This window comes from Ctenocephalides felis, unplaced genomic scaffold (assembly GCF_003426905.1).
Source record: "Ctenocephalides felis isolate EL2017-DRISC unplaced genomic scaffold, ASM342690v1 CF-g0.4_SCAFFOLD_01492, whole genome shotgun sequence".
Classification (NCBI taxonomy): domain Eukaryota; kingdom Metazoa; phylum Arthropoda; class Insecta; order Siphonaptera; family Pulicidae; genus Ctenocephalides; species Ctenocephalides felis.
The window spans coordinates 10,248,119-10,268,114 of record NW_020537646.1 but is presented as its reverse complement, the minus strand read 5'-3'; the positions used below and the strand labels follow the sequence as shown (position 1 = coordinate 10,268,114).

The 19,996-nt window shown below is 28.5% G+C and overlaps 2 protein-coding genes across 2 annotated transcripts in view; both read left to right on the top strand.

The window, feature by feature from the left end:
- Positions 1–19,996, top strand: part of LOC113370816 (cGMP-specific 3',5'-cyclic phosphodiesterase) — a 141,820-nt gene that overhangs the window by 81,908 nt on the left and 39,916 nt on the right. The window lies entirely within an intron of this gene.
- Positions 7,550–8,252, top strand: LOC113370118 (MORN repeat-containing protein 4 homolog). Its single transcript, XM_026610788.1, has 3 exons — positions 7,550–7,556; positions 7,620–7,824; positions 7,985–8,252. Exons 1-3 carry the CDS (start codon positions 7,550–7,552, stop codon positions 8,250–8,252), a joined length of 480 nt encoding a protein of 159 aa, XP_026466573.1.

Genomic DNA, 19,996 nt, shown 5'->3' with positions numbered 1-19,996 from the left:
AAGGCATTGCTTCATCCTTGGCACCCATGTGATTTTACAATGGAGAGTTTTACCCAAACTACACCTTCGAAAGAATATTTTTTAAGTGGTAGGATTGATGAACATTACTGTTGTTGAATCTTTTCCCACCTTTTGCTCAAAACCACTTAAGGTTTTTACACAATTAAATATGTACACAAATATCTGACTCATCTAATTTTGAAATATGTGATGATGAATCATCAGCGGATATATTATGGTATACACAACATTTTAAAAACTATGAAGAGTTATCACTTAATACCTAATACATTTGTAAACCAGTTTCCATTTGAAAATGTCATAACAATTAAGGATTTATTAAGTGCCATATGCCGTATGATAACATTGAACATCATGATGTAAATTCTTTGGAAACTTATCCAGAATGGCTTCCAACTACTTACAATTTAGAAACTGAGCTTATACAGTTTATAAGTTATTTTCAAAATAGACTTAAAAGAAAGCTAGATAATACATGGATTTTGAAGCCTTTTAATTTAGCTAGGGGTTTAGACACCCATATCACAGACAATTTGAATTGTATATTGCAAATTTGTAGATCAGGACCAAAAATTGTTCAAAAATATATAGAAAATCCTGTATTATTTTTAAGACCCGATACAAATATAATGGTAAAGTTTGATATTCGGTATGTAGTGTTATTAAAATCTATCAAGCCATTACATGTTTATATTTATAACAATTTCTTCTTACGGTTTGCTAATAAATCATTTAGTCTTGATAATTTTGATGAATATGAAAAACATTTCACAGTAATGAATTATGATGAAAATGCAACATTATTCCATCTCAAATGTGAAGAGTTCAAAATAGAATGGGTTAAACAATATCCAGACCATAATTATACCAATATAGAAAAAATGATTAAGCAAATGCTCAAACAAGTATTTTTTTGTGCAACAAGTAGGATCCACCAATGGGAATTAAAGAAAACCCACAATCAAGAGCTTTATATGCAGTTGATTTAATGTTGAATTGGCATCAAACGCAAATTAGACCAAAACTTCTGGAAGTAAATTGGATGCCAGACTGTAAACGAGCTTGCGAATATTACCCTGACTTTTATAATGACATTTTTGAATTGCTATTCTTAGATAAAACCAATACAAATTTTCAAAAATTATAGCTTTGATATTTTTAATAGATATATAATAAACTATTTTTGAACTAAAAATGGAAGTTTTTAATTGCAGCAAATTGAAGAGAATAAGATAAATGAATGAATATAATAAATAAAAAAAGTTCAAATGTTCATATTTAACATTTAATATTAGTTTCACTCATATTACAATATTACAGTAAAATCTCACCAATTCGACACTTTGATAGATCGATACCTCCAGTAATCCAACACCCTCGCGACCGAACTTTTTTGAAATTTTAACTCTATTTTCTATATCATATGATATGAAAGATATTTATGCATTTACTTACTCATTTTTTTGCAGTGTTCTAAAAATTGTTTTGTGAGTTCTTACACTTCTTTCTATATAGTTGCTATAACTAAATCCCATTCAACATCACCAATCACAGGTTTTAAGAAGACTTCCTTTAGAATTTGGCTATCCACAGCGCACAAACTCCTGAGAGCAATAAGCATTTGGCCGCATCTCGTCCACCACTCATTTCTTTTCTCCAAATTGTATTGTTGTAAGGCCAGCAGAGTACTAACAGTTGAAGAATCTGATAAACTATCGGTTTCTGGATTCAAGCTGAATTCTATAAAAATATTGAAAAGCTACTAGAAAGCCCTATCTTCGTATAAAAAACAATGTATTTTAAATAATAAGTTATGTTCAAACCTTTTCTACAAAGAATTAATGTGTCCATAAAATGTAATTCGAAATCATCTGCTTGCAAGTTTGAACAAATCTTTACAGCTTGTTTTAAGCAATTGCCTGTATTTGTATCCAACAGTTCATAAGCTCTGCAAATCATTCCCACATAAAGTCATTCAGAATATAATATTATAATAAAATTATATTATAATATTATTAAAACGTAATAGTTTCAAACCTCAAATAAAAATTTGTAAGGTCTACAGGCCAGTAGACTGATTTCAATATAAATAATTCATGCCAAACATATGCCAGTAAAAGATCTTGCTGTTTTTTGTCATATTTCATGAACGTGGAATTATTTCGCGCTTGTTTCACAGAAGTAAGGAGAATTTGTGCAATTATGTCCAAAAATACATGGCCTATAGAAAAATTTAAGATATATTTAAATACATAGTTTGAGTTTCAATATTAACAGAATAAATTGAATAAGTTATACCTTGCATATCAACAACACATTTCAAAGTAAATTGAGTTTTGCGGCTGCTTCGAGAAAAATTTGCAATTTTGAATTTAAAACGATTTTGCCTACAATCTTCAAGTGGTGTCATATTTAATATTTTTTTCTTTGGTTTTCTAGGTCCCCTTTCTTGCTGAACAGCTGTAGTTGACAATATTTTTATTTTTATTTAAATTGTCATATATGCTGATCTTGGAGCGATATCTTTTACCTGTTGTATTCATTTTTGCTGATAGGCACCTTTGAAATCGACAATAAGGACACCAGTTTCTTCGTGCTTTATCTATAACGCAATTTTCTTTTCCTGCTAAAAATGAAGAAATATTTGAATTTTGAGTTTTGCTCTAAAAAATCGAATACTAAATTGAAGAACCTATCCAAAATCAATTTTCTGCCTAAACGTAAAATCCGTGACAATTTTGCAATCCACATATTTTTTGGTGGCATTGGACGTTTTTCTCTAGTTTTTAGTATAATTATATATACATAATATTTATGAAGATAGTGCTGAAAATAATTGATTTTTTCCAAACAATTTCTATTCGATGCCGACTAAGGTTGTCCAAATTGGATAGATTTGTACTATTATAAATTATTTGTAAGTGAACTTACCTATGCACGTGTAAATAGCTGATCTTCGGACGCTTCTTTTGAAAAAGCAAGAACATCCATCGCAGCAAATAGCTCCATAATGTCTTCCAGAGGCCCTATCACCACAAACGCTGCATAGAAGATCTGTTGATGATGGGCCAAGTTTAATATAAAAAAAAAAAACACTTGAATATCCTATATACAAAGTACACGTATTGTGCACATGGTTGCTTTTATATCGCATTAATTGTTTATTTATATTTCTATTAAAATTAGTTGTATCATAATTTTTACCCATATCTTGGAAAATATTGAAACTGCAAAGATTAACAAAACTGGTGTTAGCGGAGCAAAGCAATTGTGAATACTATTTGATGTTAGCGATCAAATGCGATCAAAAAATCAGCTTCGCATATAATTCACCTACAACTAACTATTATAATGACCTGTAAAAGTAAATATTATCGGGGTGCGATATGGTAGCCACATGTCAATCATCATCTTAACATAAATATATCAGACTTTGAATTATCATTGATGGTAATAAAAGACCGATGATTCTAATAAAAACTAACTTGAAAGAAAGTAATAATTTTTAAAGTAATAATTTAGAAATATTTTATAATATCTTTGGTAATTATTAAGGTAGTTAACTTGGAAGATGTAAATCGAACAATACTCAACAAAAACCCTATTAATATTAACGTTGCTCTATCTATTATAATATTAACGTTGCTCTATCTATCTGCATTTTTTAACTTCCCGTAAAGTAAGTTATAGTAATGGGCCGATAATCGAAAATTTTTACATTTCTTTACGTTTTGAAGGTTTCTGAACATTTTAGCATACCTCAGAAAAAATGAATGTGTCTGTGTGTTTTGTATGTCCGAATTTTTTTACCCACGTTTTCTGACGCACGGATCAACCGATTTGAATGGTTTTAAAAACATTCGATTCCTATTGATAGGGAGATGTGCCGATTAGTTTTTGGCAAAGGCCAAATCCAGCCGTTACGGATATATAGAGGATGGAATGATTTGGATTGGAATGATCCAAAAAACATTCTGTTTGTAATGATGGGGAGAAGTGGTGCTTAGTTTTTGGCAAAGGCAGGTCCAGCCGTTTTGCAGGTACCAAGCAAAATGTGCCAAAAATGGCAGTTTTCGAGAGAACTAAGCATCCGATTTGAATGATTATTTATTAACTTCCAAATATTTTTTTTTTTGAATATTGAAAATTATTCCGATTTTAATTTTAATTCTGGCTAGAGTTCTAAAGCTCACTAATTACTTCAAATAAATAATTTGAACTTTGCTATTGAGTTTAAATAATTCTTATAAATATTACACAATGTCCTTCATTTTAAATTTGATTGATCGAGTTTTGTTTATTTACTTTTCTCTAAACATATATAAGTTACAGTATTTATAATAATCGATTTGAACACATTTAATATTTCTTGAATATTTTAATACGGTATAGAAAGTTCCAGCAATTTGCCTTAAGGCACGATGCCATACACCACTAGTTTATATTCAATTTTAGAAAATATTTAAAATATAATATATCATTCGATATTGATTTGTATTTCAAACTCAACTAGTTCATTGAAATTATTTAATCTTAAATATAGTTGTTATAAATTTCCTAGATCCAAATGTCTTGAATTCGAAAATATTGTCAAAAAATACTAATAATGCACATTACATTAGGTAATGTGCATACACCACATGTGTAATTTACCTATGTGGTGTATGTAACCGTAGTTTTTTCATTTGGATAGCCCTGCTCTAAAGCGTGTTGAGGTGTTAATTTATTATGCGAAGAAAGCGCGTAATCAGTGCTCAAGTCTGGGAAAATGTTCAACTTCAACCCTCTTCAACCATTCTAATATGGTTATTTTTATGGACATGACACGATGGCACGCGCCTGACAAGCCGTAATGATTTGTTTGGCAAGTCATTCATGGCATAAAGGGTCGCATAATAAAAAAAACAAGATCAACATTTCACAATTTCAGGGCCAGTGGAGGTATAATGGATAAAAAGTTAAGAACGTTGGCTAATATGTGTGATAAGTTCCATACTAACCTCGACCAGCTCGATATCCAGCAGTATGATATCAAATTCTTCTTAAAATAGAATAAAATGCCGAGTAGAAATCCTTAATTTGAAGAAGCTCAGAATGAAGACAAAGTCAAGCCTTACAATATCAGTAAGCCATATTATTATCAATAAGGTGATCATATTTTTTGAGTCAAAACCGGGACGGTAATTTTAAATTATGCTAATCCGAGATGAGGGAAGGGGATGAATGCTAGAAAAATTAATATGATTGTAAAATAGCAAATACTATTTAAGAATTTAATAAAAATGCGCCTTCTTTAAATGAGTTATATTTAATCAGAATTACTAATTTTTTTCATAATTATTTAAAAATAATTAGCACTTATTTGCATTATTCCAGGCAGTCAAGACGTTCATTTTCATAAATTTTGTTAATTTTCGTAAAATTGTAAATAAAAGTTCAAAATTATGAATGTGAGAGGCTATTTTAATCCGCCTTTTTCATATAAGCATACTAGTTGTACATAACATTTTCAGATATTCGATGCGTAGTTGTAATTTTATTATCAAGTAAGAGCGAAGAATCAATTTAGACTTATAGTTTTTGGAAACCCGGGACAATCCGGATTATGAAATACAAGACACTTAGTTATTAAACCAATAAGTACTACGGTCTACATCTATGGAGTGCGGCTAGTAAATTAAACATGACAATTCTACAGAGGTTCCAGAACAAAATATTTAAACAGTTTGTAAACTATGTACCAAACTGGCTAATACACAGATACCTGAATATTCTGACAGTCGAAGAAGAATTTAACCACTTCTGCTCCAGATACTAAGTCCAAACTTTTATCGCAAGCCTTTGCCACCTAAAAAAGAAGCTTTAGTGAATTATTTCATACTCCATCATATTAAATTATCTACAATTGTAGCTGATTGTACTTATTGTATAGTTTGCTAAGAAAAATGAAATAAAAAAAGTTCGTACCTGGTTTCGGCGATTGTTATAGAAAGCACGAGCGATCATAAATATATGTTTATTCTTGGACACCGCAAGTACTTCGGTAATCGCACCCTAAATACACAACCTGACAGAAAACTACGCCTCATTTAATACAGGACTCTCTAAATGGTAATTATTAATTATAGATAAATTATCGGACTTGTCATGATTGAATAATATTCGAATATGAATTTATCCATTATTGTAATAAATTTAAATAAAAAAATATTTGAGCGTTTCAACTTCTAGAAGATTTTGTTTAATAATCAACCATATATAAGATCACTTCTCAAAAATTGTTGAAAATTTATTTGAACTCCTTAATTTCTAAAATTTTGTGTTATTAATCATAATAGCTATAGATTTCCGTTAGAGATTTGAAGAATAATAAATATCATATATAATTTTCTCCATTATTTTTTCAATAATCTATAACATTTTCTGCATATTATTCGATATTTATTATGAAAATCAATTTGAATCCCGTATTTTTAATAGAATTTGGTTCAATAATTGTCTTTAACTCTAGATCAAGGCAACTATGGGTCGTGCCGCCATTTTGGGTCACATAGGAAAAATATGGAGTCACGAGAAACTTTAATGTCACATATATATATATATATATATATATATATATATATATATATATGTGTGTATAGATATGTATATATGTATAAATGTATATTGTTACCTAATAAACAAATCATCTAAAAATATTAATTTCCCTATTTTTTATATTTGTGTGGGGTAGCAACTTAATAAATGGGGTCGCGAATTACAAAAGTTTAAAAAGCCCTGCTCTAGATCTGTTTTGGAGTTTTCAAAAATATGCTAAATATCATATATAATCACTTCTAAAAAATACTTTAATAATCCTTAGTATATTCCGCATTATATTTGATATTCGTTTTTTGAACACCTTGATTTTCAAAGATTGTGTTAATAATAATTTTATAGCCTTAGATATATTTAATGAATGACCCCAGTAACGAGTCTTTTTTATGTATAGACAAAATATATTAAATTAGTATATTTGGTGTGAATATATTGCAGAAATTCCCCTGAAAGTTCCCTGAAATTTTCATTGATATTTGAAATCTATAATCGCAAAATTGTTATCGTACTGCTTGACATAGAACTGGCCGAGTTTAGGATAATCTCTGGGGACTTGTGTGCGCTAAGCACGTTCTTTGCCATCATACTACGACAGGCTCATGAATTGAATTTCTTATGATCTAGGTGAAATAGAATATAATTGACTTCAAATATAAATTACCTACTACAGTAAGAAGAAATACAAAAATTCAACAAAAATTGCTCTCAACGTTTGGTTATTAATAACACTGAATGTATTTTTAAAAAATGAGCAGACATTAATAATATTTCAAAATTTGTTTTAACTATCAAAATCAATTACTCGGGAAGCCTTATATATAATCCCTGTAAGTGCCATGTACAAATTGAATTAACCAACAATCCTATATCGAATGTCTTTACGACGCCATTTCAAACTAATGCTCTCAGTTTTGTTTCCACAAATTTTATAATGGATGGTAGTTAAAGTTAAATAATACTTATCATCGGTTTTTAATATTAACAAAAAATTTCAAATAATATTTTAGATACGTTATCCGGTGACGTGGTAAAAACAGGCAGTTACCGATTTTCTGATGGATCTCGGTATTTTGGGGAGTGGAATAAAAGAGGCCAAAAACATGGAGTTGGACATTTGTTATTTAAAAATAGAACAAGATATGATGGCCAATTTGCGAACGGGATATTTAGTGGATTAGGAGTACTTTGTTTTCCGGATGGATCAAAGTTTGTATAATTTATAAAAAAATTAAGTTGTAAATTAATTATTATTAACTTGTGAGGTTGGAGTATATTATGAGTGTGATTCCATCATAACTATTAAAAAACATACCTTTACTCCCGTAATCTCAATCAACTATCTCTAAATAAATTTCTTTCTCCGCAGGTACGAAGGAGAATTTATGCAAGGCTGGTTCCATGGTCGTGGCGTCTTCTGGAGATCTGATGGTATGAGATATGAAGGCGAATTCCGTGGGGGGCGCATCTGGGGCCTCGGTCTTGTTACTTTTGCAGATGGTACACACGGTTTCCCAAGATGCGAAGGATACTTCCAAGATTGTAGGTTGATGAGACGTAGAAAATGTCTTACAATAATATTGCATGCCCAAGCTATTGGCATGTTGGCTAGGGAATTCACAAAACATAATAATTGATCTAAAAAAATAAACATATGGTTTATTATAATAATAGTATTTTTGACTATGGAGTAAAGTAGCAGAACATTTTTATGAAGTAATGAAGTGTATATCATTAACTATAAATAAATGTACATTTAAATTACCTCTGAATTTTAGAATTTTTCTCATCATTCATTAATGTGCTTTTATGATGTAAAAAAAATCTTGATGCTTAAATATTTTATTCATGAGAATTTTTGATCCAAGTGAAGATAAAATGGCAAACTAATTCATATTTGAACAATAAATGTAAATAAATAATAAAACTTAAGCAAACAGCGTTGCTAATGAATAAATATTTATTAATAACTTTACAAAATGGATCAATAATAAAATTTATAATTGCACATAACGGAATACATTTTGTTATATCCATAACATAATACAATTTATATATTACTCTGAATAGATATTGCTAGCAATGATTTGTTTGACTTATTCACATTCTTATCTAAAGAATTTATTTGCATTTTATTACACTAATATCACTTTAATTGGATTTAACATAACATTAAAATTATAGATTAGGTCGAAATACTGTTACATTTTCAGAAAACTCTCAATAAAAATTAAAAATAAATGTTTTATAGACACTTATTTTACAAACTTCCAGTATTTTCTATAAATTATTGTATAGAAAAAGCAATTAAAAATTGCTCTAATTACCATTTCAATCTTAAACGTTTTAAAAATGTCTTTATAAACCGAGAGGAATGTACTAGATCTAATAATGAAAACTGAAATAAAAAACGACTAGTTTATCTTATGGCAAAAATTGAGATAAGTTTTAAGATGTTCGTAAATTTATATACACTAATACCTGTAAATAAATGAATAATAAACATGTACAAGATCTGAATTCAAATGAAATAACTATTAAAATAAATTGTGGACAAAAAGAATCACGTAATATTATCTTAACAAAGCTTCATTACCGAATCTTTAATAAAATCACTCAAACACCCATTTATATTATCGTCATTCTCTCTAGAACTAACTATTTAACACTATAATTTAATATATGAGTTGATTAAATTTGTTTTCAACATTAAAATTAATATATTATCAGAAAATAAGTACTAGCAAAGTTTTTCATATCTGTTTATGGCATTTTCAAATCGAAAGCATTTTCATCACTAAAAGATAGCTATAACAAATTTTATACATCACCTATTTTTTACAAAAAAATACTTATTATAATAAAGAAATGTTCTAGTTTTACATTGAATGCTTCATATGGTGATAGATTGAATATATCCAATATCTATGCTATTCACCACGATTTCCAAGAACTTCTTGTAAATACTGCAAAATAAATTTAAATTAAGAGTAAAAATTTTCTAAGATTATGAGTTATATGTTTATATAAATACAAGAACTAATAAGTGTGCTAAACTTACTACTTTAGGCCCTCCACCATATAGTTATCACCAAATGAAAAAAGTATTTTAGTAAATTAAATTAAATTAAATTTGCTTAAGCGGATACCACAATTTTTTTCGATTAAAAACTTATATTTGTATTTTGATTTAAATCGATTTGATATGCCACATGTCACATTTATCTCATTGATCATTATGTTTTGCATCAGCAAAATAAAGTAAAATACTTTTCATATCATAACTAGTAAAAAGTACATTGTAAATTGTCTATTGATAATAAATATTTCATTAGCTAATAAAAATTTAGAATAATAATGCCAATTTTTGTATTATTATGAAAGCAGACCTATCACCAATTCAGCAAGTCGTATTAGATATAATTCATCATCCAATTTTCTTCGTATTCTAAGACTTGTCCGCATTCTTAGCCCAGGGTATTAAACCTGAATAATAAATTGTTTAAAAATCGTCACTAATCACACATTAAATAATTAACACTTCAAATTTTTAAACACAAAAATTTGTCAATCTTAATTAAATATTGTGCACGAAATAGAACACTTGTGATTGAAAACTATGAAAATCGAAGACGAGATAAGCAAATAAATCTTTTTTACATAGCTTCTTACTGGACAGGTATTTAAACCAAGACGTTTTCAAATTTAAAAAAAATATTTTGATATTTATAATTTAATTATAATTCAGTAGAAATTATTTTTAAAGCTATGAAAAAATAATTCATTTTACTTATGATTTGCGTATTAGTATTATTATATATTTGCCTAATAATATTTTATAAAATAAATTGAATTCATAAATATGTGAGTTATAAATTTTCACAAAGAGATAAATACGATGTTAATCATATCTCGCAACCATTCACTTCAATTAATTAATTCAAATGTTAAAAACGTTTACTTAAACTATATCACACAATCAGATTAAATACTTTCACAACATTAATAATAATTCTATGTACAAATATAAAACAGACAACGTCATAGTATAATAATTAAATTATCATTAAAACTAAGCTACCTATCATTATCACATTCTTTGATTATTTCCTCCCAAACTTTGCAAAATTAAACGCGATTTTAGCACCAATTATTTAAATGAAATTTATTTTTTATGCAATTTTTTGAATAATAAATCCAAAATTCTTAGATCATTTTATTTTGCTGTTCTCTCAAAAACAAGTGTTTGAGGTGTAATTGTTCAGGGTCTCGATGCAAATTCTTATTTTAAACGTATCAACTTCGGAAATAATAATTTTGAAAAGTGTATGAATTTTATTTCATAGTTGGATAAGAATAAATATTCAACAGGAGCATACTTAAGGCAAGATAATTGCAAAAATTATTTTACTTTACTGTCAGTTGTGTAATAAATTGTATGTATAACTAATAATTAGCAATTTTCTTCAGTTTGATGAATATACTATAAAAAGTTTTGAAATGAATGGACAAGTATTGAAAAGAGTTGTATTTATATCCAAAACAAAAATAGCACTATTAAAAAATCCTAATCAACTCTCATCAGTAATTAATTACTAATTAAGGGGGTATTCTAGTGTAGAGCGATGAATTTTAGGTAATTTTTAAAGTGTCGTAAAAGAAAGCAATGAATGTTTTTACTATCCATTTTTTTACCACTTGTTTATTAACATTATTAAAATACAATACAAAAATTGATAAAAAAAGTTGAAAATTGAAGAAACTGGCAGCTGATGAAGTGTGGGGTCTCAAAAAATTAGCACCTAAGGCTTGACATGATTTCAGCCCTCCTAGCCATCCGAAATGAAAGAAATAAAAATAATATTAATCTACAATGATGCCGCAATCGCCCGAGCTAGCGATGAGTAACAAAATTTGTTTTTACAAATTGGCGACTGTTTGAAAAAAAATGTTTTTTTTTAAAAAGTAAAAATTGGAATTTGGGGATGATCCTAGTTCGGGCTATAGATAGGTCTATAAACAAGACTCTCTGAACATTTCAACTGAATCGCTCGAGTACAACTCGAGAAATCGTGTCAACAGTACTGAAAAGTCTGTTCTGAGAAAAAACTCATCAAACCAGTATGAAGACCGAGTCAGCAAAATGCCTATATCTCCGAAAATAATTAAAATTTTCAAAAATCTTTTCATACCCATATTTTTAGATAGTTAAACTTTGAAAATATGAAATAAAAAAAACGATTTTTGTGAATTTTTACACTAGATTACCGCCTTATAACGCTAAATCGGATCCTGAAACAACCTGAAATTATGTAGTATAATAAAAACATTTCTGCAATAAGTCCATAATGTTATTCGTGTGTGTTAGTAAAAATATTTCGGTTATTCGAAACATAAAAAATATGCATGGCAGAATATGAATAATTACTCAATAAGATATATTATTCAATAAAAATTTTCCTGAAAAAATACAGTTAAAAAAATCTTATATAATGTGATATTTGCAAAGTATAGTCGAACCACTGGTAATTGCTTCCAGACTATCCTAATTTCGTACTTTTAAATAAATTTTAAATAATATTACAATATTCTAGGATTTTAGATTGTAATATCAGTTTAATCTACATATGATTGTAGCTCGAGATGAAGAAAAATGATACGTTCAAAACATCATGCATATTTTTTAATCACCCATTTCCAAAAAAATTTCAAATTTCAATTATCTTTTTATCTTTCCTATTCCTATAACGTACTCTGTTTTTCAACGAGTGTCGTTTATTATTCGAGGGTAGTATTTTTAGTTGTCACAACAGAGTACAAATTTTACTTCTTTGCTTGCCTTTATGTTTTTTTGTGACGTTCGTCTCACTTCCAGCATTTGATGAGGCTTTGATTGTTTGTTGAGAAGCGGATTTTTGATTATCAGCTGCAGTATTGGTTTCAGCATTTTTGCCGCTGCCTGCTGTACTCAAGTTGGATGAACTGTATAATGATTTTGATAGGCGAGATCTTACAGTTTTAGGCAAAACTTTGGTTTTCCGCAGACTGTCGAATCTTCGACGGGTCAGTTCCATAGTTGATGGAAACTTTTCCGTCGAGTCGGAATTGTGCGTGCAGTTCAGCGTGGTTACGGTGAATTCTATATCCTTGACGTCTGATGATCCTTGAAATTAATATTACACCTTAACTAAGTAATAATTTGAAGCTACGAGATACTAACAAATAATTTAAAACTACCAGCTGGCAGGAGTTAGATTAAAACAAAAGTAAGGTTTAAGGTAAATAAAATTAAGCCTAGTTTCAAATTTGAAATAGAAGTTATATGAAAATTTAAAAAAAAATAAACTTTGCAGATGAAATTTAGGATTAAGATTGAATATAGTTTAAACCTTATAATTAAAACATATATACATTAGGGTGGTCCTTAATATGGACATTTTCGAATTTCCTTGCTCCCAAGGGCTCAAATGGTTTCAAATTGATAAAAAACTATTTTTTTGAAAGTATTAGCTCTTAATATTAACTTTTAAATAGTGCCCAATTCAATAAAACTTCGTATGGAAATAGCATGGAAAAAAAATTTAAAATTAAAACAAAAATTTTTTAGGTATAAGTTAGCGACGAATTTTGAATAAAACTCATTCATTTGTTCGCTAAATTATATCTAAAACCATCTTTAAAATTTTTGAAATTTTTTTCACGCTATTTCCATACAAAACTTTGATTGAATTGCAGAGAAAGAGACAATATTAAGAGCTAAAACTTTGAGAGAATTGTTTTTTATCAGTTACTATTTAAGAAGCAAACGTCGTACAACTACTTAATATACTATAAAATGCTTTAATTTAAGTTACTTATTATGAATAAGCTTGATATAATAGCCTGAATAAATAATTTTAAGCTACAAAACAATATCCCGATTTCTACTACCTAACGAGCACTATTCCCAAATAATATCCTTCATTATCAGTTTACTGGCCTTATAAGCAAGTACATTAGCCAATGATATCTTTCAAACAGGTTTTAAATGATCAAAATCGGTTTAAAATTTTTGGCATGTTAAATATAAAATTAGCAAGTCAAACTTTTTGCCAGAAATGTAAACTCTACTATCTCAAAGTTAATAAAAAAATATGAACATATTTACTGTATCAAATACAGATTGTTCTTTTACATGTTATAATTCAGCAATAACTGATAAATAAATATCATTATCGTAAAAGATAAGTAGAAAAAATTGATAAATTTTATTCATATTATGATTTTATGTTTTTATATTATTGAGGAAGCGAGGTGTAAAAATGTGAGGAATAAAAATATTGTAAATTATATGAATTAATAAGTAAGTAGCACCTTCGAATAAACACAAAATAGAAAATACATAATCAAGTCATTCGTAAAAATTATTTTCCTACCAGTAAATTCTTCGACAGGATTATCAATCGTGTCATGATCTATCCACGTGAGACCCATTTCAACTTTTTCTGCTAAATCTTGCCAATGTTGACGATTTTCTAATGTCCCATTATATAAAGGTCTAATCCAAGGAAATGTATCTGATAAAACGCGATATAGAGGAAGGCATATTACGTCTATGAAACCCACTTGCATTTGAGGGAGTTCGTCTTTGCGTTCTCTGAGAAAAGAGAAGAAAAAATTCATATTTTTAATTAAATATTACACACTCATATATGTACACATATATATATATATATATATATACACCCAGGCCTCGCTATACGGCCGTTCTTTATACGGCCTTTCGCTATAACGGCCCTCTTTAATTAAGGAACGTTTTCGATATACGGCCTAAAATGTTTTGCTATAACGGCTTTTTTAACTTCCCGTGGGGCAAGTTACTGTAATCGCAAAAAAATCGAAAATGAAAATTTTTATATATCTTTACGTTTCAATGGTTCAAACGTTTTGGAAAAACTATAATATCAAGGATGCTGTTGAGAACATTAGTGAATCCAGGAAGAAATCGAAATCGACAACAATGAACCGTGTTTGGAAAAAAATATGGCCAGAATGTATAAAAACTACCGATGCAGAAGTTAATTTCCTTCCTGAAGTTAGACAAAACATTTTGGATTTAGCACATGATCTCGGTTTTGAAGATTTAAACGAATTTGATGTGCTGGATCTACTTGCAGCTGATAGGGAACCCTTTTCATATGAGGAACTCATTCAGTTGCAAGCAGAGTCGGCAATTGATGAAGATACAGAACCTGTTGTATCCAAACAGCTAACATCAAAAATCATGTCGGGCGCTTTTTCATATTTTGAACAAGGAATAAACATCCTCCTTGAAAACGATCTTGACATCGAACGTAGCGCTTATGTGTATCGAGGAATTAACTCAGCCATTAACTGTTATAAATCACTAAAGGAAAAAATAGACAAGAAGGCAAAACAAACAAGACAAATTTTTCAACCCACCAGCGCAAAATGATGGTGACAGTGATCTGTAGGTTTTAGTTGTTTTATTTTTATTCAAAAATTGTGGAATGTTTTTGAAGTTTTTTATTTTATGCAAAATTTATGTTCTTGTTAAATATGTTTATAATTTAAACAAAATAAAAAATAAAATGCATTTTGAATGATAAACCATATTATATATTTATTAAATTTGGAACCGATCCCATTGAATTTGTATGAATACGTATTAGAATAATTGATTCGTTATACGGCTTTTCGCTTTACGGCCAAGTTTTGCGGAACGTATCTAGGCCGTAAAGCGAGGCCCCAGTGTATATATAATAGGTTGTCAAATATCTCCCTTCCGCCTTTTTGTATTATTGAAACATCAATTAATATATATACATAGTTATTAAACAAAACAAATTTATATTAAAATTTAGTGAATAAAATAATTAAAATTTCCTGTAAAAGTATTTCTGATCACAGTTTAAATCTATTCATTCCACAAATTCCTTGACGAATGTAACCGACTATTTAATCAAAGATCGTACAAACAACTCAATCCTTTATTACCTGTCCATCATGGCGACAGGTTGCTGGTTAAGCTGAAGCCTCTCCAAATCGCCCTGATCGAAGAATTCGTCAGCTACGAGCTTTGCTACGCGGTGTTGGATTTCCCAAGGCTTCGCTATGGCACTCACGTCGCAGGCAGTCATCATCATGCCGCACAGAACTGGAATCGAAACAGAAGTATTAATAGAAATTAAATATAGTATAAAGATAAATCCGTAAAAAATAAAATTCCAGAAAAATTAAGTTTTATTACATTTTTTCGAACATTTTTCGCTTTGACACAGGACTTAACTATTTAAAAAGTCGGATTTTTTAAAACCATGGCAAATTGTGTTAATGTTTTGATAGCGGTCCTAGAAATGGTATTCAGAGTTATAGTTCCAAAGTTAAATGAACAAAATTAATAAAAATCAATCACAATAATACAAAAAATAGTCATAATTGCATCAAAGCTCTAGGTTGCACTTAAAAGCTCGCAACTTTCAAACAACGTGAGATAATTGTTTTTTCTAATTTTTTTTTCAAGATAGTTAAGGTCAATACTATCACCTCGTTTCACATCCTATATATATATTCGTCAATAAAATAATTTTTAAGCTTTTTATATCATTCTCGAGATATTCGTTTTCAAATTTTCACATTTTTTAAATGTATATATCTTTAGCATATCTTTAAAAGTATATATCTTTAGTATATCTTTAAAAGTATTTAAACTGCATTCATAATATTTTCAACACAGATTTGTAACTTCATAGGAAATATACTTTATAAATTTTACCATATAGATCTTTTTTGCGATTCTTTCGTCAGCAGTGAGTACAAAGAATATTTATGGATGTTAAAAAAGAACAGGTGAAAGCAAGCATTAAAAGTTTATACAATTTGTATTGATAAAAAAGCTCGATCATTAGAACTTTACTCAAATTTAGATATTAAAAATTTTAACCATTTCTCCAATTAAATATAAAACGTATTTAAGTACTTAATTATACATATATATTTTTATGAATATAATAAATGAATTGAACGGTTAAAATTTTTATTATTTATCATGTATATTTATATAAATTATTCATATTCGCTAATATTGATTCAATAAAAAAATCTAAAGAAGACCTTCCAAACCTTATGCTTTTCATGTCAAATGGTTAGTTTTTTATATTATTAAATATATATATTTAATATATATTATTAAATATAGATATATATATATATATATATTTTAAATATATATTTAATATATATATTGAATATATATATATTTAATATATATTATTATATTTTTGTCATAAAACTAATGTATTATTATTTTTAACATTTACATAGTATTATAAAGCCATTTACAAAGTTTTCAGCAATAAAGAATAGAAATTTCAAAGCTCGCGAGCGAATTAATCCTTTCCACTCGGATGCCACCCAGTTTGCGAGTGCAAAGTGTTAAACTATTTCAAATTGCAAAAATGACTATTTTATCGAAATTGTGATTTTTTTTAATATTGCAGTATGATGGGAAACTAACCGTAATATAAAATTTTGTTTATAAATGTTCTGAAAGGATAGGTGCCCATAGAGATGTTCCAAAAGTAAGTCATGCGCATATTGTTTTGACTGAAAATTAAGATCCACGGAATTTGGGGTTGGTAGAATTATATATATATATATATATATATATATATATATATATATATATATATATATATATATATGGGTATTTAGTGCTGTTTAAATACATTTCGCGACCACCCATTAAACATTATAGTCCTATACAACCTCCATATATCATTCCATCGTGACTTACATTCTAATATAATGGTCAGCAGAGTAGAATATTCATATGTAAAGCAGCACATATGTTGTCTTGTTTAATTGAATTTGAATATTCATGAGTTTCTTTATTTTCCTTTGTTTTCTGCGTACAATGTACGAATATAATTTTGTTATTTTATGAATATATTTAACCGCATTTCATTTTTGTTATCTCTTCATATTTTGTTTTCTGTATAGTATGAAAACAATTTTTCATGCGTGAGAGTTTCGAAAACAAAAAATATATACAGATACAGCTTTTATTCACAAACATAAATATTTGGTGAAATGAAATTATTTCTGAACTAACTGTTTGTGGATTTATAAAATAAATAAATAACATGTATAATACATACAAAGTTTGGGTGATACGTGGCATAGAGATTGGATTTTGAGTACGTTGGCAGAAGTTGTTTTTAAAATATGAAAAATATGAACGCATTTCGTATCAAAAAATTCATAGAAAATTACAAAAAAAATTAATAGACAACTATCAATTCAAAGTGTGTGTTATATTATGCTGTTTTGAAAGTTAAAAAGTAATCAATTTTAGCCGATACACAAATAAAAAACTTAAATATACTTAGAAGAATATTAATATATTATTTTGTTGAGCATCGCAAAATTTTAAATTAATTTTTTGTCAATCACATAACAAAATGAAATACTTCAGCAACCGCATTGCAATCTAAAATTGATTTTTCCGTTACTAATGCTGACTGGTAAAAACTGTTTCCCGCAATATAAATAGTCCACATCATCAATTTCCACTTACGTTCTTTTTTGTCTTCACTCTGCCAATCGAATTCGCCATTTTCAATCAGTTCTAAGAAGTTATTTCTCTTCTTAAAATACATTGCTAAATCCGTAGACAATATTGCTGTTTCCACAATTTTCATAACGCTGCGATAATCCTGCGGCGAGAGTGCCTGTCGAAAATAAATTTAGATTTAAAATTTTATGATATTTTATACCTAATATGTGTATTACTATCTCACCTGAAATATATTATTGCTTTCACTATTCAAAATCATAACACATTGATCGAAGTGATGATGTTCCATGGTACTAGTAGAATATAGTATTGCCAACGGACTTTCAATTTTTGTTTGGAAAGCATTGTTTGTCCCTCGGTGATCTAAATCATGGCAAAGACAAGCTACAAGAAGTCCCAGTATTTCTAAATCTGTCATAAACCTTTCCATTTTTCCTGTTTTCAACATTGCGAACATTGTCTGAGCGACATTGAAAGCGTGCCTCCAATTATGATATTTTACTGGACGATAGTTCTTTCTTACACTGAGAATCCAACGACATAGAACCTGGTAATAAATATATTAGATTTACATTATAAAGCCCATAGATCAATATTTAAAATAAAACAGACACTTTTGGATGAATTGTTCGAGCATTTTTAAATTTATCAAGGCCAATAAAAAACATGAAACACTCTGTTTAAAGATCTCTTCTACCATCGGCGGCCGACATGAATATACCAATACAATATATAAATTGTATTAATATTCCATAACAATGAATAATAGTGAATCAAATCAAACTGTTCTTATTCAACAATTGCTTCATATCTATAATATTTTAAATTCCTGATTATTATGAATTTCAATACTTACATCATACGGAACATGAAATTGTTGCACCAGATTACATTGCAAAAACATTCTAATTGTTGCTCTGCACGTATCATCATCTGATAATCCAAAATCTGCAATTAATCAATATTATTTTGATACATGTTGCTAAAAAGGTTTTGCTAGCACATATTATTCTACAATGAGAGATAAACTACTCTTGTAAGAATAAAAAAAAAAAGTATATTTTTATGATTTTAATTTGAATTTGTATAACAGATAGTTGAGATAATTGAAAAAAATTTTAAATATGCAGGAATATTAATAGAAATAATGGATAGGCTGCCCAACTCCTACTCGAGTTAAAGTTTTGCATATTGCTAGAAAAGTTTTCTTTTTGCTCAAATGGTTTATTTTCAATTGCAAAACATGTTTGCATTTGTATTTCAAGTAGCAATGGATACATCAAAGGCGATGTATATGATCGATAGTGCATCGGTTTCAGATGCCAATATATGGAAATTTTTGTGGCTAAGAAATGGATGTTACCTATTTAAATACCGTAACCCGTATTGATAATAATAATATTATTTTCATGTTTGTAGAAATATTTACTGTATGTATGTATATATTCATTTACTTATTCTTACCTATAAATGTAAAATTATATAAATTGTAAGTATCAGCCGACGGAATCGGATCCTTAACCAATTTCATCGTGTCCTCATTGGGCGCCGTCGCATGGTAGGATAAGCATTCAAGGGCCACTTTCTGCTTGGCCATCAATTTGCAGGCGCTCTCGTACATCTGTGTGTTATGAATACCCAAACCACAGAATATCGCAAATGCTTCGAATATGCTGATATCGCAATCACTGAACTGGCTTCCGTTATCCTGTTAAGGAAAGGACAAATAATATGTAGGATTTCAGAGGAAAATCTATAATCCATATATACAAAAAGAATGATCTTATCTCTTGCAAAAAAAAA